Source organism: Semicossyphus pulcher, unplaced genomic scaffold, assembly GCF_022749685.1.
Source record: "Semicossyphus pulcher isolate SPU_LCO1_2020_fin unplaced genomic scaffold, fSemPul1.0.p SCAF_9, whole genome shotgun sequence".
In the NCBI taxonomy this organism is placed as follows: domain Eukaryota; kingdom Metazoa; phylum Chordata; class Actinopteri; order Labriformes; family Labridae; genus Semicossyphus; species Semicossyphus pulcher.
The window spans coordinates 13,684,833-13,712,237 of NW_027211770.1; the positions used below are offsets into that span (position 1 = coordinate 13,684,833).

The 27,405-nt window shown below is 41.1% G+C and overlaps 1 protein-coding gene across 1 annotated transcript in view; it reads right to left on the reverse strand.

The window, feature by feature from the left end:
- Positions 1–27,405, reverse strand: part of cdkal1 (CDK5 regulatory subunit associated protein 1-like 1) — a 255,705-nt gene that overhangs the window by 40,916 nt on the left and 187,384 nt on the right. Inside the window, exon 12 of the mRNA XM_069656482.1 lies at positions 22,857–22,919. Within this exon, the coding sequence (XP_069512583.1) occupies positions 22,857–22,919 (63 nt within the window). The remainder of the gene's footprint in view (positions 1–22,856; positions 22,920–27,405) is intronic.

Genomic DNA, 27,405 nt, shown 5'->3' on the forward strand with positions numbered 1-27,405 from the left:
CCATACCGCATTAGATTAATCAACCAGCCTATGTCCTCCATAAGTCCTCCACACAGATACAAGTCAATCCATGCTTGCCAGCAAAGGTTATTCTCTCATATATGGTACATTAGATACATAAACCACTTGTATCCTCAATAAAAGCCCGAGGCCGTCCATGCAGCACTCTGCAAAGTGTTATTTACTCTTGAAAAAAGCTATCACAACAGATAGTTTTCAAGCAAGCTAGTGCAGCCCCAGGATGACTTTTTACAAGAGCCTGAAAACAAACAAGGAAAACGTGCAGGACCAAAGTGTAGCCTGTGACAACCTAATCTCTACTTGCAGATTCTACATAGAAATGTAGGTTGTAGTCTGACTAGTATTGAATCACGTATCAGCAGGCTGCGGCGTATGCAGAAAAAACAGTCCATGTGGAGAGCAAAAGCAGACGGAATGTAATCCGATGTAATGCCATCTCGGCTGCCGTCAGCATCTTCTGACCATGATTCACCTTCTTATTAATCTCTATAAACACACATCTGCATCAGAACAGCTAACAATCTGTTCCAGATCTAAAATTCAACTTGAGATGAATTCCCTGACACCAAGTCACGACAGCTGTTCAGCACTCAGATTTCCTGACTTCCTCGAATGCATCAGAAATTATGGCTCTGACCTCCGTTCAACAAGCATTTTAAAAGTAGTTTTCTTCTCCTCTTGAGGACAGACCTGACTAATCTGCATGATGTCGAAATATCGGCAAAGGTAAGAGCCGTTAATTAAAGTCAATCACAAGAAAAACTGTTGCACCACGCGGAAAAGGAAGTCGTTTACCGCTAACCACTGGCTACGTGCCCCGGCGTGTTCACAGGTGTGCTTAGGGGCTATATCGTCGTCAGACTATAGCTGATGGGATCTGAGATTGGTGACAACCTGACAGAATTCATTTATTTCCAGATCTTATCCAGAATGGTTTTAGAAAAGTCTGGACAACAAAAAATAACATGAAATGCATTTTTTTGCAAATCTGAGCCCCATCTGGTTTATTGCAATTCCAATCAGAGTTTCACATGTATGTCTCAGGCTCTTTGCCGGCTTAAATTGTATATCAAATGTTCACTCGTTACACAACACACAACGGCTGCGTCAAATCCAGGATGATGTAAGTGCATTAAAGTGGCCTATGTGCTCTAAACGAGCCCAGAGCACAGCTGTATGAAGCCAATTAGGTGTAGCCAGTTTAGCGTAGGCAGCATTCAAGGCTGATGGGAAAAAAACAGAGAATCAAAAAGGAACATATATCTGTCGTATTATCTAATTATAAACTACTACAAACAAACATTTTCCACAGTAACTTAAGACCCTGTGATAGTAGTGAAAACCACATACAGACATATAGCCAGGTATACAGACTCACCATGAATAGTACATACATAGAACACAAGGGAACCAACTGTGTACGTTGAAAAGGGAAGTGAAACAGCACACAAGCACTACACAGAAGTGGGCCACAAGTGCAGCTACAGTTCAGCAGCAATGTACACGGCGAGGTCTTTATATATGATACATTAAAGAAATGAGCCAAACATCCTCAACAAAGCCTTAAGCTGGTTGTCAATGCACTCCCAGTAAACTGAGGTTACTCGCATTATAGTTGTGCTACATTGGATACACAAACAGAGCTCTATAGAAGCCCAGAAGCACAGTTATCACTTCCACAAAGTTAATTTACATTATCTACTATATAACACACAATAAACACTACTGACAATTTATCCCACACTCATTAAATAACAAGTCTGCACCCTTAACGCTTCCCTGAATTCTCATACAGCCAGATGTGTAAAAGCTTACACACTTATCAGAGGACGCACAGCGATCCTACAGTGTATGCTGCTGCTGCTGCTGCTGAAGGGGAATTAAATGCACTGGTTGTGTCTTAGCTTAACTTTAGCTCGAGGACATGTTGTCACTACATGTGTTGTCCTGATGAAAAAACACTCTCCAAACAATGTGATTACAATGTGGCCTTGCAGTGACTTGTGCAAACACCGCCTCGGAGTACGGCAGTCAGAACGCACTAAAGAATCGTACACATGCGCGCGGAGGGGGATGCGTTTGTGTCACAGGCATGTACGCTACAAGCACAGTAATACGTTATCCATATATACACACACACACGCTGACTCAAATACGAAACACGAAACACAGAGGGGTGAAAAGACACATTCAAGAACACACACATAAGATGCACATGTTGGAACACACACACACAGAGCTGAGGGGATACTTTGACTTAATTTGTTTATGCTGGCGTTCCTTGAAAAGATCGAGCTCAAAGCAGCGCATCACTTCTGCATGAGAGCAGATGAACCACACTGCTCTAGTGTCTTCTCTCTTTCATTTTTTATCATGTGCTATCCTACATACATAACAGTCCTTCACACAGGCCGTCTATCTTTCTCCCTTTTATTCTACATCTGTATCTCTAATCTCCGGCTCCCTTGACAAATGAGGCATGAGATCTCTGAGGAGGTGCTAAAAGAAAGTGAGGACAAACACACACACACACACTCAAATGTCTTGTGCTAGATACTGCATGTATAAATAAAGCAAATTATGCAAGGGGAATTGAAAGCAAATTTCATGGGAATAACCGGCATACAGATAAATTTGGCAATGTTACGGCTTAAAAACAGTTTGGGTCAAGAAGAGGTCACATGATGACTAAAAGGAGGCATGTATGTGTGTTCCTCTTCTTACTGTTTCACCCTGTTTTGAGTCTTCAAAAAGGAAAGGCGATTATTTCCTCTCTTATTAGGGCTGTGACTGTACTGAGTTTTTCTAACTGCAGTGAAACATTAATGCCCCCTTGAGTTTTGGCCGTTAACCGCAGCTTCAGCCCGCTGCCGCTGTATGTTTTGTTAATTTAACCAAAGCGCGTCGACACAGCATGAGCGGTGGAAATGTGACTTTATTTTCACTACTAAATTCGTATCCTTATTTGTTGAAAAGGCTTGTTGTTGTTATAGCGGCTAAACAAGCATGTCGCGAGACTGTACACGGGCTCTTCTGCGCTGATTAGATGCGCAGAGAGTTAAAACAGCGGTGCAGCAAGGTTTCTTTTGTCTGATGACTGTGATTTTTTGTTAATAATCTATTGTTGTGTTTGGGATAGATGAGGTGCATCGACATGACATGACAGCTCCCTAAAAATGAAGCCAAAACCTCTCTAGCGCTCCCTGCTGACTGGCTGCAGTATATGTCATAAAGCCCGCCTCCTCCATGTTAACAGATGGGACATGAGTCAAACTATAAAATCAAAATACAAGCCGAATAAATGTTTCTCAAACATGGTTTCTGTCATTATAGTTAGTTCTTATCATGCTGATTTACGTCCAAGTATTTTTCTGACACGTTTATTTTTAATTAGTTATTTGATGCTGTAAAAAGGATGATTGACAGCTCTGCTGACAAATACGGCTCCTGCAGCCGATTTGTTCTGGATTAGCAGAGTAGAGGAGGAATGGTGAGTGGAAACGTAACTAAAACAATCACTACAGTCACTGAAGTTTACATATCTGTGAACGTCTGCTTCAGACCAACACAAGAAGCTGTTCTGCTGTTGAACACGTCGACGTGCAGTTTTTTCCGGTAAGTTAAGTGTGTGTTTAGGTTAGAGGAAGTAGCTATGGCGGTGCCACCTGCAGATCTCTACTGTGCAACTCTGGCTCCAAATTATCTCACCATATCAAGGTTGCAGCGCCTATCACAGGGGCTATTTTGGCATCAATTTCGTACAATGAGAGCAGATGGAGACACGTCGTCCATCTTTATATACAGTCATGGGGTCCACCCTGCGGTTGGCGTCACTTAACCGCAGTATTGAGGTCAGGCAGTTAACATCACAGCCCTATCTCTGATATACTTAAAGTTTGTATTATTTTATCACTGGATGCTGTTAGAAGGAGGGCATAGTCGTGTTTTGCCTCTGCCTTTACTTTCTTACTCTTCTGAGTAAAAAATGTGCATGTTTCAGAAAGTCACTACTTAGCTTGTTCAAATCAATTCTGATGTTCTTCAAACTGAATCATAGACCCACCTATATATCAAACAAAAGCCCTACCTTCTTTGCAAAATCAGCCTATTTCCTGATCAAACATAGAAGCAGAACTAATGCACCATCCTATTACAAAAGTGCCCATACTCACTAATGCCAAATGTTCGTTCGGTTAATGTAAATATTTGTTGTCGTTTTATTCAACATGTAAAACAAGCTGTGATTGTACATTGAGTGCTCTATACATTATGGAAATAACATTCAAAACATGACTTGTACAGACTTCAAATAAGAAGTAGTTACACAAGTTACACACACACAGAGACACACACAGGTGGCCATTAAGCATTTGATCCTCCCTGCTTTCTTTCAACAGAAGCATCATGTCATCAAGTTGTCTGACAAGCCCTCAGGGTACAGCTTCTTCTTTCAAAGCCGAACCTATTTTAACTATACGGGCAGAAATACGCGTGACTGATAGAGACAGATGATAGAGAGAGAGAGCAGGGAGAGAGACAAAGACAAGTCCAGGTCATTTTAATTTAAAATGGATGTGTGGGTCTGCTACGCTTCTGATAGTTGATTTATTCAAATTATGTAAATGTATGTTAAATGACTATGCTAATTAGTCACAGACAGAGTTACCTGAGGGAGAGGAATGAGTGAAAGAACTACAGTCAGAGTCTGAATGACCAGGACATTCATTCACATACAGAGAGGCCACTGCTTCTCCTGACAGAGAAGAAGTGAGCACTGGAGAATAAACATTAAATCGCAATAATTCTAATAATGCTCTTATACCACTGGTTATAATACAACATGATCAGTGTGCATGAGAACCCACCATATGAGTGTCTGTTACAACGACACTGGAAACTAAAGCGTCTGAGCTTCACCTGCGCCCATTCACCTTTTTATGTGCCTTTCTGCAGACATCAAATACAACCACAGATGGAAAAACAAGCCGCTGTAGTCAAAGAAAGAGAAAATCCCAGATTCTTTTTGGCTGTATGACGGGCTTAAAGTCCACTCTTTGCTTGGCAGGAGTTCAAACAACTACAACTCGCTTCAACAAGTCCGGACTCTTACACATCAACAGTCACAGAGAGATGAGCAGCAGTGACGCTTGGCAAAGAAATAAAAAGAGAAAGGATGAGAGAAGGAAAGAAAGAAAGAAAGAAAGGAAGAGAAGTGTAAAGTGAGGACAAGATGACGCAGCAAAAAATGGTTGACTGGAAAAGATGGGGGACAGATGTAGAGGGTGCAAGTCATAACAAACAGGAAAGCTGCTTCCCAATTCAGGGGCTGCCTTTGGAGGACGTGCTGTGTTTGAAGGCCGATTGCGTCAAAGCGGTGCGTCAAAGGCCGTCTCATTTCAAAGGCTTCTTCAGATGCGGCCGACAAATGCGTCCTCCTTTTCCCGGGCCACGAAGGATCCATTGGGTGCGTCCTTTGCGGACGAACGTATGCCAAGATTCATGGCACGCCAATTAAACAAGATGGCGGACTCCTAAGCGGGTCGAGGAATACATTTTTGGTTTCAACTCAATCAAATAGCTAGTGCTACACGTTAATAATAATTAAAGGGGCAAATTATCTTTAAAATAATAGCTTCAGTTATGATAGCTAGTTGGCCCGCTAGCTACCTGTTGGAGGAGCTGCGTTTGGTGACGCAAGGTTAAGGACGGGAACAGCTGGTGACGCAAACAGGAAATCAACCGTAGACCAGACTGTCTCATTTCAGTTCGGCCTTAGCAGTCTACAAGTATCCTCCATAGGCAGCATCCTTCAAAGGATACAGCCCCTGAATTGAGACACAGCTTCTGTCGGTCTTTTCATCCCGTAACCAAAAACGCACAGACTCCAGAAGGTGAGGAGTTAAGAGAAACAAGAAGGTGATGAAAGGGTGGGCACTGCTAAAGAATGAAATGCACAGGAACCATCAGCAGTGCTCACTGGGTTACAGCAAAGTTTAACATCCTAGAAAATGTCAGTGAGAAAATCATTTGAGTGCTCTTGAGACTGATGGGTCCACCTACTTTATACACTGTATGTCTCTTTTCATCACGGCATGTGTTATAGTGCCACACTATCTATACAGCTTCCACACTAGCTAATTGAGTGCAGGACACCTCGGTCAAAGTTTATTTTAACAAGAATGTTTTTTTTTACACTATACCTGTGATGTGAAAAGAGCAGAGACAAACATAAACAGTCTATGTTTTGCAGAAAGCAATGAACAGTTTTTAACATAGCAGCCCTCATTGGTTCCTATACAATCTTGGATCCCATCGGCTTCCTTATACGCCTGCTGCATTGTCTACAGAAAATGAACCCGCTTTTCTTGTGATTTACTGTAATGAAACTTTCAACATCATGATGCAGATTTGTAAAAAAGTAAATATGAAGCTTTGTCAGGTCTGTCCTCAAGAGGAGAAGAAAGCTACTTAAAATAATTTCTGATGCATTCGAGGAAGTCGGAAAATCTGAACGCTGAGCGGCTTTAGTGAGCGTCAAGTCAATTTATCTCAAGTTGAATTTTAGATCAAGAGCAGTTGAACTTGCTGCAGATGTCTGTTTATAGAGATTAATAAGAAGCTAAATCATCGTCAGATAGCGGCTGATGGGAGCTGGAATGTCATTAGGGCATAATGCAGTACCTACATTTCTTTGTAGAATCTGTAAATAGAGATTAGTTCTGTAAGATTAACCTTGAGGTCAATTTAATCCAAATGTCGGAATGAACAGGTGAACGTTTCTGCATCCTCTCACTCCACATCCGACTTCATTGTTTTCCCTCTTCCTTCCCTGCCTCACCTAACGACGCCTGTTAATTACAGCTATTTATTAGCCCCAAACAGCCAATTAACAGGCCTTCAGCACAACAAGCAAACACACTAATCTATACGCAGCACATTGAGAGATGACTCCAGCAAAGATTATGAAGAAAAATGAAAATGAGGACCACAGATGTGAATAGGTGTCAAATCTGAAAAGGGGTCTTTGTTTTAATTCCTCCTGTTTGTTGCATAATTATTCAGTTCATTCTTTAGTGTCGGGCTGTTTGTTTTTGTTCCTTTGTCTCACTTTCTCCTCTTCAATATTTGGAAGCACAAGCTGTTTTTTGTCTTTATCTTTCAGCGATTCGCTCCTTTATTCTCAAAATCTGTCTAGGGTGTTTTGACAGAGCAATGAGTAATGATGTTGGCCTGTTTGTATCACCCTTACAGCTGTAGCACGGTTAGCAAAGAGACAGCTTCCTAGTGCCAAAAAACAGCTGCAACAATCAAATCATTGTACCAAAAGGAAAGAAAGAAATCTCAACAATAAAAGGGCAAAGGAGGAAGTATTTTAAATCTGCTGGGTTGGTAACAGTTGTTTTATTCAGACAAAACTCACATAAAGAAGTAACATTCATTGCTAAAGCTTATTGATGATACACAGAAAATAAAGAAATAACAATCAGAATCACTCATGACTAACCTGCTTTCTGTCTCACTGAACAGTAAATATATGAATGGTTTCCAACAGACATGCCGTTTTGTCATCTCAAGCTGCAGCATGGTCGGCTGCAGTTCTATGTCTCTCCTAAATGTTGTTGTGTACACATAAAGCTGCACTATTGATTACAAGTCAACAGCAGATTTATAGTCCTGCAGTGCTGTTATTGGTGAAGCATTGAGACCATTGGATCGGTTCAGCCCGTGAAGCTTTTTTTGGTTTTAAAGTGTAACAGAGAAGTAGCTCACTTTCTCTGTTTGGGAAGGATAACACCACCATGGCAAAACCAGTGGCACTTCAAACTGATAGCATTTAAAAACTTACTGGTCAATAATTACAGTTAGTTCTGACAAAGTAATCTGATTGGATAAGAGCGATTCCATTAGTGCATGAGAACAACACCACTGGGACTTCTCACTGTGTGTATCACTCCGCCTCAGCCAGGTGTTCTGAATTAAATAACATGCACATACACTGATCAAGCTGGTACCTCTGAATCACACAGCAGACTCTTATTTCACTGGTTGATGATAAATAAATACATACAGGTAAATGTTAAAAAAACAGCTGACTTGTGTGTGGGAGAATGTTTAGGTTGCTTGGCTACCCAAACTTTACACCCAAATCACCTGATTAACGAAGATGGACTCACATTCTGGCTTATTGTGCTGCTGGCACTGCTACTAGACTTCCCTGCAGATTTTTTAAACGACTTCTACCTGACTGTTGGCACATTCTCAAATTGACCATCATAACGTTATACTGGAAAATATAGTTAGATAGTGCTAAAATAAAGTGACAACACAACACAAATATAGTCAGATGGTGGGTCTGTACTCTGACATCAATGTAGTATCGTGCATGAAAAGATGCCCAACCCAAATGAGCTTACAGGGCAGTAAGCTTCCATGTACATACATGAGGTGCGATTCATTGTAAGTTTGTTGACAAACTGCTGATGTTGGGGTTGTAGCATTTAACCCACATTAACAATGGACTTGGATAACTTCATTCTTTATAGCCCCATGGGGCAAACGTTACCAAGCGCTCCGCACGTGACGCTTCTTTCAAAGGGAAACCTCCTGACGTAAAGTTAGCTTGCTAACAGTTAGCGCTGAGACGGCCCAGTCCCTGAATCCCAGACTTCAAGTAAATCAAAGAAGCCTTTTTAAAAATACTCTCTGCCTATAATTTACTTTTTTTTTTTCTTTGGTTGTGTGCTTTTATTTCTGGCTTTGTGTCACATATATGAATATCATTGCATGTATGTATATAGGTATCTATGTAGACTCATGTATGCAGCACATTGTAACTTTGAACATACAATATAAATAAAATTAGTTTCATATTCTTGCAGTTTTTTCCACCTGAACAAAGCAGCAGAAGCTGCCTCTGCCCTACATACACCTGCAGTACAGTGACATCGTGTTGAACCACAAATTGGTAAAAAAATGTCTCCTGACTATAAATAGATAAAAAGACAAACTTTTCTCAGAGATGTCAGGATGAGACAACCAGGGAATAATCCTTGTCACACAAACACATACAAAGAACATGAGACTAAAAAGAAGAGGAAAAAAACACTATTTTTTTACTGCCTTCATTTAAAGTCTAAATTCTTTCTTCCCTACACACACACACACACACACGTACAGACACACACACACACACACACACACACGTACAGACACACACACACACGCAGAAAGACAGACACGCAGAGAACATGCCTGCAGTCAGTTAATGTATCATTTTCCCCTCCTGCTGTGCCCCAGTTTTTGTAACTCTGCTTTAATGAGAATAGAACCTTTACAGTAGTGATCGCACATTTGGCCCTATACACACAGCTCAATTACAGGGCCATGTGTGCAGTGTGCGACTGTTTGCCTGTCTCAAAACATGTGTGTCCTAAGTGTAAAGTCACTTTTTCAAAGTTTGACACTGTGTGTTTCCACTGCAGACAAAAGAAGTTGCCGCCCTAGAGAAGGAAATCAAATAATGTGATTATATAGACTGTTTCTGTAACCCTAATGTGATACAGCTGGTGTTATTTTACTCAACTCGTTTTTCTGTCTTGAGTCATTTACAGAAGTTTCTTTGTGTTTGTGATGCTCAATAAATCAAGAGCACACATATTAATGTTTTTTTTGCAGTACAAGTGAAGTAACACATCACTTAGACTTTGTCATTGTTAATTCAGATTCTGCTTATTCATACTCCTCTCCATCCATCTCCATTCATTTGTTCTAATTGATTATTCTTTTTGGTTAAAAGGACGAACAAAGATGTGCAAGCCTAATGTCTATTTAGGAATCAAACAAACAAAAGGAAATAGTCCTTCAATTTGTAATTGGGTCCACATTGTTAACAGGCTTTTGAAAACCCAATGCTAACATAAACACAATGCATGCACAGTAGCTGGGTTTACATGGAGCCTAATATTCCGATTATAATCACTTTAAAGCACAAACTGAATAAAAATGCTCCTTATTAACAGAATGAAATTAAATGTCAAAATGAAAAGGCCCAAACCGCTTTCAATCGGTTGCAGAGGGGTGGTTTCAACCTTTTCATAAACTGATCTTCAACACAAGCTAACTGAGTGCAGGACATGTCGCTAAAATTTTTTTTTATGAAGAATGAAGAAGAAGGGGTTATTTTACACTATACCTGTGATGTGAAAAGAGCAGAGACAAACATAAACCCAGTCTATGTTTTGCAGAAAGCAATGAACAGTTTTTAACATAGCTGCCCTCATCGGTTCCAATACAATCTTGGATCCCATTGGCTATAGTCTGAGGACGTTATAGCCTCTGGGCACAATAGTTGGGTGGGTAGCCAGCGGTTACAATAAACGACTTCCAGTCAAGACTTCCTTTTGTTGATAGACTGACTGCGTTTTTCTGCGGATGCCCTCCGTCTTGACTTCCACTGGAGCCATAAATCCCTCCACCAGTCTACACAACTTTGTAAAGGACCCGCGCGCCATCCGAAAGTTTCGCTTCCATTCAAGATCGGTAAACTCCACCACCTTATCTCTCTCCCACCAATCTCTGCTGCGGACCTTCATCCAGCGATTTCTGTTCTTAGGAGGAGGCAGGGGCAGTAATAAGCTTATGCTTCGCAGAGTAGCTCTAACTGCTTCTCCTCTCCATTGCTTCCAGTAGCAGTAAGCATATGTTAGCGTCAATGGCAACTACTGCACTGAACAGACGTTAGATCTTCATCTTGAGCTGATCTAAAACGTCCCAAACCGAACGCATATTGTGCACACGTCACGATTAAATGCGGCGGTGCATGTAAACACCAGATCCTAATGGATCACACCCCATGTAAACAGTTGGCCCGAAATCTTCAATCTCAATGATTTCAAATCAGAATGACAAAAAGTGTGCATGTAAACAGCTAGTGTCACTATGTGATTAGTTATTTAGTCCTCTGTGTATGTGTGTGTGTGTGTGTGCAAGTGTAGTTGTGGTTAGTTAGTGATCGCTGACTTAACAGATAGGAGGCAGATGGGGATGGAGCAGCCAGACTGATGTTGTTAGCCTCTGGTGGTTTCCTCACAGATGAAGAGATAGATCCTACCAGACTCTGCCACTAAACATCTTTATCTTTGGAGGAACAACAGTGCAGGTTTAACTACTCATGAACTGTCAGAGGCATTGGACAAAGCTCGTCTGCATTAAAAGAACACTTTTCATGAAGACAAAAAGACACACTGACGAACACAGGAAAACAGATTAAGCTTCAGTATTTTGGACTCAATAGACAAATTTAACATCAAAATTGGTTAGAATTTAACTTACCTAAGGCATTATTTATTATAAGTTTCTTTGGACAAGTGGATAACCTGTAAACATGCATCGCTCAAGATAAAAGCTCTGCAACTAGCGGGTAAAATCAATAAGTAAATGCAAGATTTCAAACAGTGTTAACATGTAATTTACAACAGCCGATAAGCTCTGCACAGATTGTTAAATGAGAATCTGGAGTAGCTAACAAAGGAACGGGTGTAGTTTACATCTATCAAGACAAAGTGAATTAATCCCACAGAGATTGGCTGAGTAAGTCCTCTGTCTTTGACGAAGCCGGCGCGACTGTGAATGTGTGATACTGTGATAAGCTGAAATAGGAGGGGTGATGTAATGGCCGGTCTTAAAACACAAACATTCAGACAGTAAATAACTCTTTTCTGTATCTGGATCTTTCCCTCACATGTTTGTCTTTGTGACCCATAAACAGCACTGGAGTTAGGAAAGAAGGTAGAAGAGCAGAAGTCCGACCGCGGTTGTAGCCTGAAACGCATCTGGATTTCCATATAGATTGTAGTGCGGCTGGTTGAATCAGGCTTCTAATGTTTCTAATGACAGGGTATGTTAAGCAATCAGGCACAGACAAACAATTACCAGGACTGATAAGCATGCATACATGCATACATAAAAACACATATATTATAGCATTGGCATGCAGCGCAAAGTTGTAACAGTGAGGCAACTCAAACAGTCATGGAAATACTGCACATGTGCAGACATACACACACATACAACTACAAATGTACAGAGACACACATGCTGTATAATCAGCTGTGATGGTGAAGTGAGGCGCTATCACTAAAGAGGGGCTCTTAATGACAATGACCCCTTGTTAAGGGCAGAGCCAGTAGTGGACTAGCAGGAATTGTACTTCAAAGCGATAATCAGTCTTGATAAGATTGTATAAGTAGCTTTAAGTTCCTCTTGGCTTTGGTATGTTTTTACAGGGCCACAAGATACAAATGAAAACAGTCTCGTTTTTATAGTGAAAAACATTTGCATGCAGATCAATTCAGGAGCAGGGCCAGTTCACACTTGAGTATGATCATGTCTGTGTAACCAGTGTGTGTGTGTTACGTCTGCATTGTGTTCTGGTAATGAATGACGAATCGGGAGACAGGACGTGGGTTCTGGTTCTCTTTACTTTAGCTGTGTAACAGACAGAAATTCAGTGAATCTTGAGCTCTGACTCTCTCCTGATGAAAAAAACAACGCACACCATTCACGAAGCATGGTGGAACTTGCTGCCTAGCATTTAAGCTAAGCTTAGAACGCTAGCATTAGCATTTAGCAAAACCCATTAAAAACTTAAAGGAGCAAACTCCAATCTCTGCAGGACTGACACAGGAAGAGTCGGATATTACATAGTACTTAACACATCAGTTTGAACGTGTCCAAATCACAAATAACAACTTTTATACACATTTATTGGTGGAGAATCACTTAACGTCCACCTACCTCTTGCGTGTGCACTGTGCACGAACATAGCTGAGTCATTACACGTGCGCACACACAGACTCCAAAACACAGGCAGGAGAGATAAACAAAAACAAAACAAAAGAAGAATTATAATGGAAAAAATGTTTTGGTGAAATATACTGAACAAAAATATAAACGCAACACTTTTGTTTTTGCTCCAATTTTTCATGAGCTGAACTCAAAGATCTAAGACTCCCAGAAAAATGGGAGCAAAAACAAAAGTGTTGCGTTTGTATTTTTGTTCAGTGTACATAAGATGCGTCTATTTCAAACTGCTACATTTGCATTTGAAAAATTAGATCAGATCTGAAGTGATCTCTTACTGACGAATGCCTTTCAGCTTGATACAAGTACAGCTAGCATTATTTGGGGGTTTCTGGAAAGTTCTTGGCATTAAAATGCAAACACAACAGAAGAAAACTAAATCTCTTCTTGTGGCATTTACTGTATTATTCCTTTTGTTGGATTTATCAAAAGAGCCTTTTGGTCATGAAAGAAAAGAAACTGCAGCCATTTTCACACCTCAGTCATTCCTTGTTGTTCTGAATAGGAGGAATGATGATTTACCTCCTCACACTATATGTTTGATTTCTTCTAAAGAGGAGAGAGAGTCCACTAAGCCAGCCAGCAGCTGCTGAATCAAAGGTAATACACACTCAAACACAAACACCTTTCCAAATGAGCTGGCTGAATTCAATCTATCGATTGAATCATACAGCATTCACACTCCTGTCGAGGAAACCATTTAGCAACACAAGCCTACCACTGCCCTACTACCTTCCTCATTCATTTATCTTCCCCTTCTCTGTCCCTACCCTCACTCACTCCCCTCTACCACCCCTCCATTCAGATGTCAGTCACATAGCATGCTGTTAAAAAGAGGTAGCTGCAGACCCACTGTTTCCTCTGGACCACTGCTGAGTGCGTGTGTGTGTGTGTGTGTGTGTGTGTGTGTGTGTGTGTGTGCGTGAACCTGTGTGTGATTCACACACAGGCTGACGTCTTTCGCCTAATAAATGGAAGCAATCAACAAGCCATTACAGCACACACTGTGTCACCTTAAGGGGGGGAAATGTGAGTGAGAGAGGAATTTAAAAGAGCACATCTTTGCTTGAGATTTTTATAATAAAAGGGGAATATGTTTCGACAAAGCAAGCCATTAGAAATTCCTAAAAATGCAGTTTTTTTAGCCTTCTCCAATTCCCAATTCAACTTTTTATAAGTGAAGCTATCTGAAGCTGTAGATACAAAACAACAATCTTGTTTTCTTTTACCTTTTTGGCTGCACAACCCTGAAAATATGAAAGCCACATTAGCCTTCACAAATGTTTTCTGCAGTAACTTCCATTACTGAGACTGAGGTTTTAAAAGGCTGGTTTCATGTCAGCGGAAAGGAAAACTTTAATTAACTTTAGTAAGAGTACAAAGTAAGATAAAAACACCTCTGACCAAAAGAATCTCGGTGTAGAAAAACCTTGTGAAACCTGGCGTTCGTAGCAGCCTGCAGACTGAGCTGAGAAGACTGGGGATTACTCCAACATACTTTAACCTACACATTTGAAACTTCACCCACGTTTAGTTTGGACATCCAACATTGTAACATTATATGTCCTAAAATGTGAAACAGCATAATACCCCAACTTTAAGTTCCAGAATTTCTTGTCTTCCAGGAAATTTGCCAACTCCTCAGAAGATGTTTGCTCCAAACATTCTCTTCAACAGGTGTACGGAGATGTGACTTTAAAGTAACGGCAAATCAATATCATCGTCCGAGCTTCAGCCACTCTCACAATATGCAGCTGATAGGATTCTGCCATGTTGTGTAATAAACAGAGCTGGTTAAGCGTGTTTATTCCGAATGCTACATATTTTAAAACCTAAAGCCGATGGTTGCAGCAACATGAAGGTTTAGTTCCACGCCTGCCTTCAAAAAAAGTGGCAGAAGCAGTCAGATTATTTGGGTATTTGGTATTTATGTTGCCGGCTTTGCATTATGCAGACAGCAGATAACATACCTAAAGGATGGGATGATGAAAAAATCCATACTGGTAACAGCATTTTTAACGTCAGAGATATAACAGCAGCTCGTTTAACAATGTAACATGTTGCAATGCTTGACAGAGTGTTATACTGTTTTGTAGAACAAAAAAACATGTAGCTATAATGTGCTGTTGCATAAATTAAATAAATAAAGAGCCTGGGAATATTTCAAAGGCGAATGTTTGTTTTGGCACCAAACAGGCTCAATAATTATGGATGCTCACACGTGCGTCTGTACTTTTGTGGGACCATACATGTGTATGTGTTTTGCAAGTCCCTGTTGCGTAACCTTGACAGATTGGGAGCATGTATACATGCCTATAGTGCTCTGCTGTACGGAAGCAGGAGAAAATTATGTCTTTGGCAAGCTGCAGTGTAATGTGGGTGGAATATCAGTGCATGCACATACATGTAGACGTACACGACAAGGTCTTATTGCATTTGTTCCATTTCTGCTGCCTTTGATCAAACAGGAAGAGCAATATTACCAAGCGCACTAGGATGTTATGTGTATCCATGCCTGAAACACTCACAAAATGTCTGGAACGAGCTAAAAACACAAGATATGACGGTGTCAAGAGACAATTTCAGCACCCTATTTTCACTAGCCAGGGAAAGGTATAGACAAACTCACTGCTGTTGGTCTGCCTGCTTTTGTTGGAGAGATGATCCCACTAAATGGAAACAAATTAAATATTTTTAATGTAAAACTTTCTTTAGATTTGCCAGGTAAATCCAACATTTAACCTAACATAGATCAAAGCCATGCCTTGCGTATAGCTTAGTGTCATCGTCGACAGTGTCAGGATCCCACAGTGTGATCTTTTCCTGCTGATGCCACACGCCATAGAGCCTTTATCAAGTTTTGTCGTGCTACAGGCTCAGTTTGTCTGTATGGATGCTTATAAAAACACAGTTTTGGTTCCACCAAGGAGCAGCTTTAAGGCATTTTCCTGTTGTTTGCTAGCAGTCAAAAGTGACCAAAGTCAATGAAGAGCAATTGATTGTTTTCAACTCTTAAATGCGCTCTAACTCTGTTCTCTCAGTATGATATTTGGCAACCAATCAACGCTTCTGAAAGTCGATGTTACTTGCAGATTAGTAAAAAGTAAAAATGAAGCTTTGTCAGGTCTGTCCTCAAGAGGAGAAAAAAAACTACTTTTAAAATGCTCGTTTGTTGAACGGAGGTCGGATCGATCATTTCTGATGCATTCGAGGAAGTCGGGAAATCGGAATGTTGAACGGCTTTCGTGACACTGCGTCAAGTAAATTTATCTTAAGTTGAATTTTAGATCTAGAACGGATCGTTAGCTGTTAGCATGCAGATGTCTGTTTATAGAGATTAATAAGAAGCTAAATCATCTTCAGATAGCCACTGATGGGAGCCGTGATGTCATTACGGCGGATTACGTTCTGCCTTCTTTTGCTCTCCACACGGACTGCTTTTCCTGCATACGCCGCAGCCTGCTGATACGTGATTGGTCAATATTACTCGGACTACAAGCGTAGTACAAACAGAAACACTCGCCGTCCCGTAAATCCACGTCCATGCCTACAGATTCTACATTTCTATGTAAATAGAGATTACTGAAAGTGGTACATACAAAAGTAAAGTACAGAAAGTGAATATGTTGTCTGAACCTGGGAGATATTGCATCCAACAAACTGTAGGTGTGTTTAGATTTCCTTTCAGAGAGTATGTGACACAAGCATTCCTGGATCACACAGTTTGTATCTGGAGGCACTGACAGAGATAAAGCCAAGTGGTGAGATAGTGACAAGGGGCTGGAATGCATCCTAAATGATGATCCAAAACTACCACAATGAAAACATTTTCATTTATTGGTGAGTGCAGCCTTATTACCAAATTAGATCCGGCATAGTTGTTGCCTATAAATAAAGGCGACATAATCAACTGTCTTTGTATGGTAATAATAAAGAGCTCATCTAACAGTACTGAAGACTTGAAATACCTATAAAGCCTTAAATTTTTGTAAATTAAGACATTTCACGATTTAAGAAGAGTCATACTGAGGACAGCTGGAGTCAGACAAAAAGCATTGCATTCACAGAAAAGACAAAAACAGACATATTGATGAAGTAATAATGAGTAATTCTGTATCTTTTTTTCTCCCTTTCTCTCTTTCTCTCGCTCTGAATAATCAGTTAATTAACAAAAAAGTGCGGCAAGCAAATGTCAAGTCCAACAAAGATGGAGGTCAGCTTCTCAAATCAGCGATAAAAAAAACAGCAGCTAAAAAAGCAGATTCTACAAAATAAAAGTAATTAAAATAGTCGAGAGAGCAGAATGCTGCTTGTTAGGTTTTAGCAGCGTGTGAAAAACACAAAAAAAATGTGATCTGTTGGGAGGAGAGAGGATTGTTGGGTTAATTAACAGTTTTTCTTTTTGTTCAAATGATAAATAATTATGTGAACTTGTACGAGGCAAACTGGGATGTCAGGATAACTGAAGAGGGGGAGTTTATTGTGTGTAATTAAGTGTTTTATTTCCTGAAAATGCCAACTTTCTCTTTTTAGTCTTTCATTAAGAGCCTTCCATTTAGCCACCCCACCTCCCCCTCTATTCCCAACTTCCAGTCTTCAATCTGGCTCAGTGTGTGTGTGTGTGTGTGTGTGTGTGTGTGTGTGTGTCTTTTGTGGCTGGGCAGGTGCAACGGGCCATGTTGACAGCTTGTCCCTCCTCTCTTGCCGCAGGGAAAACTGTCACCTCTGTCATTCAGGCCTATGAACACAGCATGGAGAATGTGTGTGTGTGTGTGTGCTCTCCAGAGACTGTGACAGTGTGTGCTGAGAGGGGAGAGGGGCTTTATTAGCTGTGCCGGAGACAGCTGAATGCACGGACACTCACACACACACGTTAAGTTTGCAGAGAATGACTTCAGCATGGTGGGAGTTTCACAACCTGAACCTGGAAGGGCAAAGCCTTCTGGGAGCAAAACTTTACACCACATGACACGGTGATGCAGCAAAGGGAGAGTATGTGTGTAGTGTGGTCGTGCACTTTTTTACAGCTACACACACACACATATTTGCACAGGGGAATAAACTGTGGTGTCTCCAGACGAACAGGAGCAGGACAAGCGTGCTGGTAGCGGCGTGTATCACCTCTGACTCTCACTGATGAATAAAACAGGAATAATTAGGTGTAATGTTGACACATAGAGACAGACACAGCAGAGGTCGGCTCACAGTTGCCAGCTCATATTCGTCCAATTAAAAAAGGGAACAGCCCTCCATTAACAAGTTAAAACTCATCTGTGATCAGGGTAGGAGTAGGCGATATGACCTAAAATTTATATCAGGTTATTTTTTACATAAAGCCTAAACAATTAACAATCATACTTGTTATTATTTGGGACTTTTAAGTCTATTTTCTTCTAACAAAACAAAATCTCCCCTTCTTTAATTCACGTCAGCAACTATGCAACCGCGTGACAGTAGTAGCAGCTGCAGTTGCGTTAATACAATATGTTATCTACCATTTCTGACGCTATTCAAATGTATGTTTAATTAGCATGATCAGCCCCGTGACAGGCTAACCATCTTCTACTTGGTGTCGGCACGCACAACCTCACGCTGTGTGTCCGCTCCGTGAACCGTCTGGCCACAGCATTCAGAACCGGGAGGAGGCGAGAACAGGAATACACTCACTGAAAAGCCACCTCGCGTAAGCTGTCTGCCGCGATCATCCCATATGCACATCTGTGACGGTGCAGAGTTGCGCGCATGTTTACGGTTTACAGGCAGGTTACAAAAAGACTCTGCATGTACAACAGTCAGTTCACTCTGTGCTCTGGTGAAGAGCTGCACTAATGTGATGTCAGTGATTCTGGGTTTTTTATGTTGCATGGGTCATCGGTGTTGGAGTTGTAAATCTCCCTATAAACTATAACGTGTGTTTATCCCTGTATTGACGGTATTGCAAAATCCATCCCGTGCTAGATAACGACACCAGTGACGGCATTGAAACCGGTTCCGCCCACCCCTAGATCAGGGGTTGGAAATATTGGCTGGTCTACATACCCCGTGTATAAAAGGCAGAGGTGGGAAAGAGCGTGATCATGAAGTTACTGGTTCTTACTGGTTACCAAGGAATCTCATATCGATCCTTTTTAACCTCATCATGTGATCACAAGTCATGCACTAAAATTCAACTATTTGACCCTTGAACTCTGTCTTTAGACTGAAATAGGTTACGCACCTGTACACATGAAAACTATAACAGACTAGTATTAAGCGTGAGGCACCTGCCTTCAGGGGGGAGCAAAAAAACAAGGAAGAAAAACAAAGCTCCAACATGGCTCTGTGGGTTAGACAGTACACACACACACAGACTCTCTAAGGCCTCGACAGTATAAGTGTGTGTGTGTGTCCGTTGCAAGGCATTGGCCCCAGACAAAGTGCTCCGCCAGCTTTCTGCCCACTGGTCTTTTCATTGCTGATGGATGGGCCGTGTTCAGCACCATCTGGCTATAGGATATTTCACATTAATCATCACAAACATGCGCGCACACACACACACACACACACACACGTCTCGAGCATACACACACCAGACGAGTTCAATTTTCGACGTTAAATGTAAATGAACACACAGAAACATCTATATTGATTATACAAAGAGACAAAGAGAGAGAAAGAGAAACAGAAAAAGGGGAGGACGATATGAAAGCGAGCCATTATCCAATTTGTGATTCAGAGCTCGCCACAGGAAATTAAAAAACAAGCAAAAAACAATTAGTTCATTTAAAAACATTGTTTCATTTGGTTGTTAGCCTGCAGCTACGGAGCAATAAAGCCTCACTAACCCACTACCCCCCGCTCTGACTCAGTCTTTATTAATGACCTTTTCATACCTAAAGGAGGATGCGTATTAACAAGAGCGGCTGCAGAGACACCGATTTCTCTCTTCCCTCTAAATCTGTGTGCTCGCTCTCTCTTAATCCCACGCACACACACACACACACGGATGTGTTGGTAAACACATAATATCCTTACATAAACCTTAAGCTGAAAGGCCAGACACCCAAGGGACTTTAATGTAAAATGAGGGACATTATCAGACTTCATTTATTTCTATCTAACGGCTATATGGGCTTAATACAAGCTGATTTGCCTCCACGTTTCCGCGGTGTATGGACATGGGCAAGGACAGGCAGAGCAGTGGTTGATCTGGAAGGAAGCATGCTTGACATTAGTTTTATTATCATTAAATCGTATCTCACGGCTATCTGGGCTTGTAATGGACAGGGATTTATTTGCACATCTACACAATCTATGGAAAAGCAATGAGACCTACAGGAATGTGACCGCAAGTTGAGCTTCATGGGAGATTTGCAGGAAACTTGCTTGACATGTTAAAAATCTCTCTATATGAGGGTTATCAGATGGATTGTAATACGATGGGATTACTTTTGACAAATAAATAGGCGAGGTTATCAGCAAGTCAGTTCAAATTAAACTCTCATGGGGATTAAAACATTTGATGGTATGTAGCAGCCATACACGTGGCATATGAAAGAAGAGTTTCTGTTTATCAGTGAAAGTTTGTCATGCTGTTATTCATGAAGCGTGTAATTTGAATGTCAACAATATTAGTGCATTAAAGTAACAGAATGTAATGTGGCAAATACAAACGAATCAATATATTCATGTCCTGTTTTTTATGACTACATTTCTAACATGGTCTTCCAGAGGAGGCTTTTCAGAGGGTCTGTGGCTCCGACTGCAGCGCTGTTTCACCCTTAGCCTTCACTTTGAAATGGACAGGGGCTTCCTCCCTGAGGGTTTAGAGCTGGACTCTGGCTTAGAGTCAAGAACTGTCAGGACAATACAGTTCCTTTAAAGGGACACTTTTCACTAAAAATAATGTAATATACAGCTCACAAACATAAAGTTTATATCCTACCATAAACATTTCTCAAGATGTCTGTGTTAGTTGCCTCAGGGGCGGTGTTAATTTTGGCAGCTATTTTAGATTTTAGACAGTTTATTCATTTTCACCCTTTATAGTTCCAGTCCAGTTGTAGTCCATAAAATGTCTCTCTTTGAAAGTAATTCAATCTGCTGTAAAGCGCCGTCCTTTCATGATTTATTTCCTGACGATGCTCTCCATGGGTAATATACTGTAGATCCTCAGCTGAGGTTATATGTATATGGAAACTTCTGGAAAGTAACGTTATGCATGTAAAGCCACAGAACAAAGCCGTGCAGCTACAGTAGCTCATACTGCACACACCTCTCTTGCCTTTGCAGCAGCAGTGCTGGTATTTACTGTATAAACTTTTTATATGTTCATCAGCGCTTCTCATATAAACAGTCTGACTGAAGCAGACAGCTGGTGATGGCTCCTTTTTGTGCGGAAGAGGTGTCAAATGACGCGTAAAATGTCCGTTTTTCTGTGAGCACATTTTAGTCCTGTCTCTTTAACGGAAACAAAACGTACGTGTCATCAGAGTTTTTACATTCAATGATCTCTTTTCAGTTCGTCAATGTCTCGTCTTTGTCAGGGAAAAAAGGTTGATGAAGGTTTTTCATCATAATTTTCGTTAAATAAATTTACACTGCTCAGGGGTTTCAGATTTGGTGTGTTTTTTAAACTCTGACGTTTCTTGAGGTTTCCAGGACATTTGCAGAATTTATGAATCAGCATATTTAGAAGAACATGCACACAAGTGAGCACAGAAAGTGTGTTCGAGAACAGGTTGTTCAACAGTATTTGTGAGATGGAGAAGCTCAGCACAGCAGGCACAGCGTGTAACAGTCGCACAGTTTCTAAATTCCTCTGGGGACTGTACTTGAGGAGATTGCATGTTCAAAAACACTTAGAGTCTAATTTAGATGCAAGTATGATAATGTAATATGAAGATCTTCTTATCTAACTTTACTAAATTCACATGTGTACCGTTATTAGTTTGCCTGTATGAGTGTAAGGTTGTGTGTGTCAGTGTGTGGGAGGCATAGATCCACGCCTGCCGCCGTGCAAACGTGCTCTCTCTTATATCCTTTTAATTAGTGTGTAACATGTAACAGCACCACCACAGGCACAAACTCCTCTCGAGGTTAAAAACTGTGCTGAAAAAAAAAAAGAAGAAGAGGAAACTTGGCTGTACGAGAGCTTTGCTTCATGACACACTGTGACACCTGCGAGGGAGGCTTCAATCACCAACAGGCTCAGAACGTTCGGCAGCAGGAAACGCCTTCGCTGTCAAATATCTTGTTTCTTAGTCAGGAAAGTACCGCAGCATTAATCAGACATTAGATAAATATTATATTTACCACTGACGAGATGAAAAGAAAGAGGAAAACAAACCAAGTGGGGCATTCATTTGGATGAATCGAGCCATATATACAAGAAGCAAAGATCGTCTAATAAGTCAAAAGGCATTTTTTTCCTTCTTCATGACAGCAGAAAGCGTGGTGACAGCTGTTGTCATGGGGTTGTCACTTTTCAGAAGGACATCTTTATATAAGAACTTAGCACGCACACGCATACACACACTGTTGTCACAAGGGTCTCATCATCATAAGCATGCCTGAAGAGAGGCATGTTCAGTCTGCTGTCATAATGTATGAGCCCATACACACACAAATACAGGAATAATCATACACACACACACGGTTGAGGAGATTTACCTCTGACCTTAGGATTCAATCTCTCACAGAAACACACACACACACTCACAAAGTAATCAGGCACACTCGAGCTGTCTTCATCCACTAGATTGCTGACAAGAGGCGTTCATCTTGAGAAGACGACAAACTCATCACAGCCATAAAGACAATATGGTGACGGTGACCTACAGCTACTCTCGATGTCAAGTGAAGCTTCTGGTCCAGAGGTGAATGAACACTCAGAGCACTCAGCATTTAGAATATGTAGATATAATAACCATTGGGCGACAACGGAAAAGAGACCAGCACATTTTTAAGGGCAAATGTAACACACACACTCTTACCTCGTGGTCGTAGGGGTTGTAGGAGTGGAAGAGTTGTGACAGCTCTTTAGTCCTCTGCTTCTTCTGTAGGCGATAAAAGACAAGAAAGGTAGAGTTTAAAGCCACTCATATAAAACATGTTTCAAACAGCTAAAAAGGGAGATGACAAAAAGCAGAGGCATGACTTTCACTTCATGAAGATTTAATTAGAAATTCTTGATGTGGAAATATCTACCACTTTCTTTAATACAAACCAAATCATAATTGAGATCCTGTGTGTGTGTCCTTCTGGCTATTTTGGTTTGTAGTGTACTTATTGACCTTTAAAGTGGTAATCTCCAAGATTTAAGTTTCGTTCTCTTTGGCGGCACCTATGGCGATAAACGGTAATTGCGGGCGCACACTTTCCAGATATCCAGACAGTGTCGCATGTGTGACGTCCACGGTTGGCTCCGGCTTCCTCGCTGACGGTCGCTTTCCTGTTTAGCCTGTTTGCCTTCATCTGAGTGTTTAATTTGTTTCTTTTTTCTTTGGATTTTCACTTATTTATGAAGTTGTATCTGTAATGATCGATCTTTTCTTTGTTTGTTCAGCCATAGTAGATTACCGTTTATATATATATATATATCTATATAGATATAGATATATATATATCTATATATATATGTAATACAGATGGACATATATTACACTTTTATTCATGTTAACTTATTGGGTCACTTAAACAGAATCACAATGGCTGAGAAGAACGCCTACAGTAATTCATTAAGGATAATATAGAGAAAGAACAGAGGAGGAAAAGTCTGATTATTTGCCCACCAGCTGTAGCAGAAAATATTTCTCATTTTCTCATTTTATTACGGCTCAAAGTCTGGCCTTAACCTTGCATGTCCTTAATGTGTAATGAGATGCAAAAGCATGAGACATGACTGTTTGATGTGTGGCAGTTGTTAATGCAATCAGTTACATGAGGCCGATGCAGTTACAAAGAGTGCTAATTAGCTCGCTGATTAGGCCATGTCTGGCTAAGGGGGTAGGATATATGTATACGCTGCTCTAGCTAAAGGGAGAGTGCATTCATTGCCGCGCTTTCTCCCCTTCCTCCTCGTCTTTTTCAGTGAATAGGAGGGGCTGGAGTCAGTGTCCTTAGGACAGATCTGAACATGCAGAGCAGAAGGCCTATAAGTCAAGTTTGCTATCACAGAGAGGCATCGTTATAGCGTGACAGACAAACGCAGCTTCAGGATGTGGGGAAGGCAGAAGAACTATAAATGTGTGCAGTCAAGTTGAAATAGATTGACGCTGTTTAAAAGTTGCATGAAATTAGATGACGGGCTGTCCTTATACGAGACGATTGAGGAGGCCAGGGTTAGAAATAAAGACCGAAACAAAACGGGTAAAAAAAAAGGTGTGTGCACAGCAAAGACAAGCAGAGGAAGGTGATATTAGGGTAGAAGTGTTTAAAAATGGCACTCTAGTCCGATGACTGTTTGTCTTTCTTCTCTCCAGCGAGGCCCATCCTTTCATCGCTTGCACATCTCATCGCCCTACTCTCTATTCCTTCCGTCAGTGTATATCTTATTTCTTCTAGCCCTGCTTCTTTTTCTTCCCCATGCTCCGTTTCTACCGACCTCTTACTCATTCTCTGTTCACCCCGGGCTCTTGTGATCCATACAATCCTGTAATCATTGGCCCTGTCCTTCTACCATCCTCTCCTTTTGTTTTCACCTGATTCCCTCTCATTCTTCCTGCCAAAGGGCTCTCCAGAATCTCAAAAATCCTCTCTTCTTTCCTTGTCTTTGCCTTTTCCACGTATCCCTCGGTGCTCTACCTCTCCCTCGCTCCCTGTGTTTTTTCTCCAGTGGAGGAATACTCATACTAATCATACCGTCTCCTCTCTCTCACCCCATCCTCCCGCTCATAAGTCCGTCCCTCCACAATCTCTCTCGCTCACTCGCTCTCTGCCTGGAGCACCTTAGGTGAGAGCAATTCTCTCATCATTTCTCCTCAACACCATCCTTTCGCCTCCTTCCATCCCTTCATCGCTCTCACCATCACTCCGTATGCGCTGATGCTCAACGGTGTGTATGTGTGGATCTGTGAGGCAGATGTAACCGCAGGTAAGGATTTCTCAGCCCGCAATGAGCTCCCAGCTGAATTTATACAGTTCAATAGCGCACACACACATGCCCACAAAGACACACACCATGGGCACAAACGGCAACACAGGTGCGCACATTGACGAACACAAACACATGCTGTTAAGTCAAAATGGATAAAGGTGTTAAAAAGTGCCAAACACAGGGTGGTTCCGACCGTAAAACAAAAGGAACTAAAATAAATTAGAAAAATAAAGAGATTTTAAAAAGGTGTCAAAGCGACAGAAAGAATGTTATATTCTCCCTTAATGGTAGTGAATGAATGTGAAGCCTCTTGTCTTTACTGTAGCTTTCTAAAGAAGTTTCGCCTCTTACACTGAGGTGAGGACGTGAGCTATCGTGATAGTGAGGTTTTCAGTTTAAATTCCGACACTAGTGTGGAATAAGCTGGCTGGGGGAAAGTGAATAAGAAATGCTTTCTTTATCCCGCAACAGCTGCTGCTGGGGTGCCCTTAAGCAAAAACTACCTTTGGAGCCAATCAGTAGCTCCTACTAGAAGTCTTCACTGGGGCTGCAAACATGTGTAAATGTTGCTAATGTGCAGCAAGATGAGGTTGAAATAGGCCAAATACCGTATGCTCTCTATAGGTACTGTACCTTTTAAATGATATTTAATTTAGCTACATTTGCACTACATCTGCCATATTATGCAAGGCTGGACTAATAAACCTGGATTATAGAAGTTTAAATGATACACATAACTTACTTTACAGACAAAACATTGGCAAATACACGCATCTCTTTTCATACAGTTTCAATATAAAATCATACTTGATTAAAAACACAAAGAAAGGTTACTTTGAGAAAATACAACATCTGCATACCTCTAACAAGGACCTGAAATCTATGTCAAAATAGTGTAGCTATTTCTTTGATGTGCTGTGATCTTTATTTAATCAGCAACACTTTTGTCCCTGCTTTTGTGTTGATTAGGTACTTTATGTGTCTTTGCTGTGTTTTTGGATGAAGAGGAGCAATTTGCCCCTGTAAAAAGCCACCGTCAGTCAAAGCTGGTGTTCTCTGTAATCGATAGAAGCAATAATATTTGAAATTGGTGCCAAAGCTGTGGAGAAAGTTTGGCCCATTCTACATTCCTACAACACCCAGCGTGCATTGCGCCACTTCCTCTGAAATGAACAGCCCAGCAAGAGACGCTGGAGTGAAATACTACCGTTTTCGCTGCAGGCAAATGCTCAGAGCGGTACAGAATCCAAAATACGATGAGAATATACTGGTGGATCGTCTAAAAAATCTTCGGGTCTGCAGTCTACATTTCAAACCTGATGATTTTGAACGAGACATGACATCGGAGGCGGGCCTCATGGATTGAGGAAGAGTAGTTTAGCAAGCTCCCTGGCCTCCGCCAGATGATGCGTTTTATGTAGTCTGGCGGAGGTTTTGTAGGGTCCATTGGAGAAGCGTTTTTTGCATTTTTTCCAACCATAATGGCATTAGCTCCCCATAATAGCATGATAGGACTGAGGCTGAAAATCAGCGAACTGGCCCTTTAAGGACAGCCCCAAATTCTAGGACTGCCCCAGAAGGCATGTTCCTTGTTATGCCCCTGACCATTTGACTGAACTGTACAACCACACGTGTTAAAAGGAAACAAAAAGAGGTTAAAGATGGTCTAGCATTGACATAATCTGAGACCCTTTGCTAAAAAGCAGTGGTTCCAGTGGTGATCCATCTCTCAGCAAGCCAGTGTTACCTTTCTTATTTCATTGCATTTTTAATTCTAAGAGCTTTATTAGTGTGCTGCACACTAATGTGTCTGTATACAGGTATGTGTGTGCCTGGTGCACGCATGTGTGGTCCATCAACCAGAGAAGTTAATCTAGCATGCCATCGAGGTTGTGTTAGTGGCAACCCAGCAATGCAAAGCCTCTGTGTGTGTGTTTGTGTGTGTGTCTGTGTCTGGACCTGTCACCACAGTGATGATGAACGATGGTTGTTACCATTACGTCCATCTGTTGTTGCCGCCAGAGACGGATGCTGTGTCTAACGGGAAGTGACATTACATGGATGTGTACACTTGTACTCATACACTGACTCCAAACACATACAGGATTGAGGTAGCACACACTCTGCTGCCACTAACACACTAAAAAACTTACACACTAGTTATTTTACATGAAGTAGCTCTGATGGAATATATGCAAATATTGCGTTAAATTACCCAAACTACCCAAAAATTTCTTGATAGTTAATAAAACTAGCCAAATAGATGCAATATGAGGACAAGGAATTAATCGTCTTCAGACTGGATCTTCATAAAGGACATATTTTAGTCAAAGTATGAAGCAACTGAAGAACAAAGACAATAAATACATCTAAAAACATCAAATTAAGGGATTGAAGCGATAATAAAAACTTAAATAAAACATTTCTTTGAGCATATTCCAGCTGCA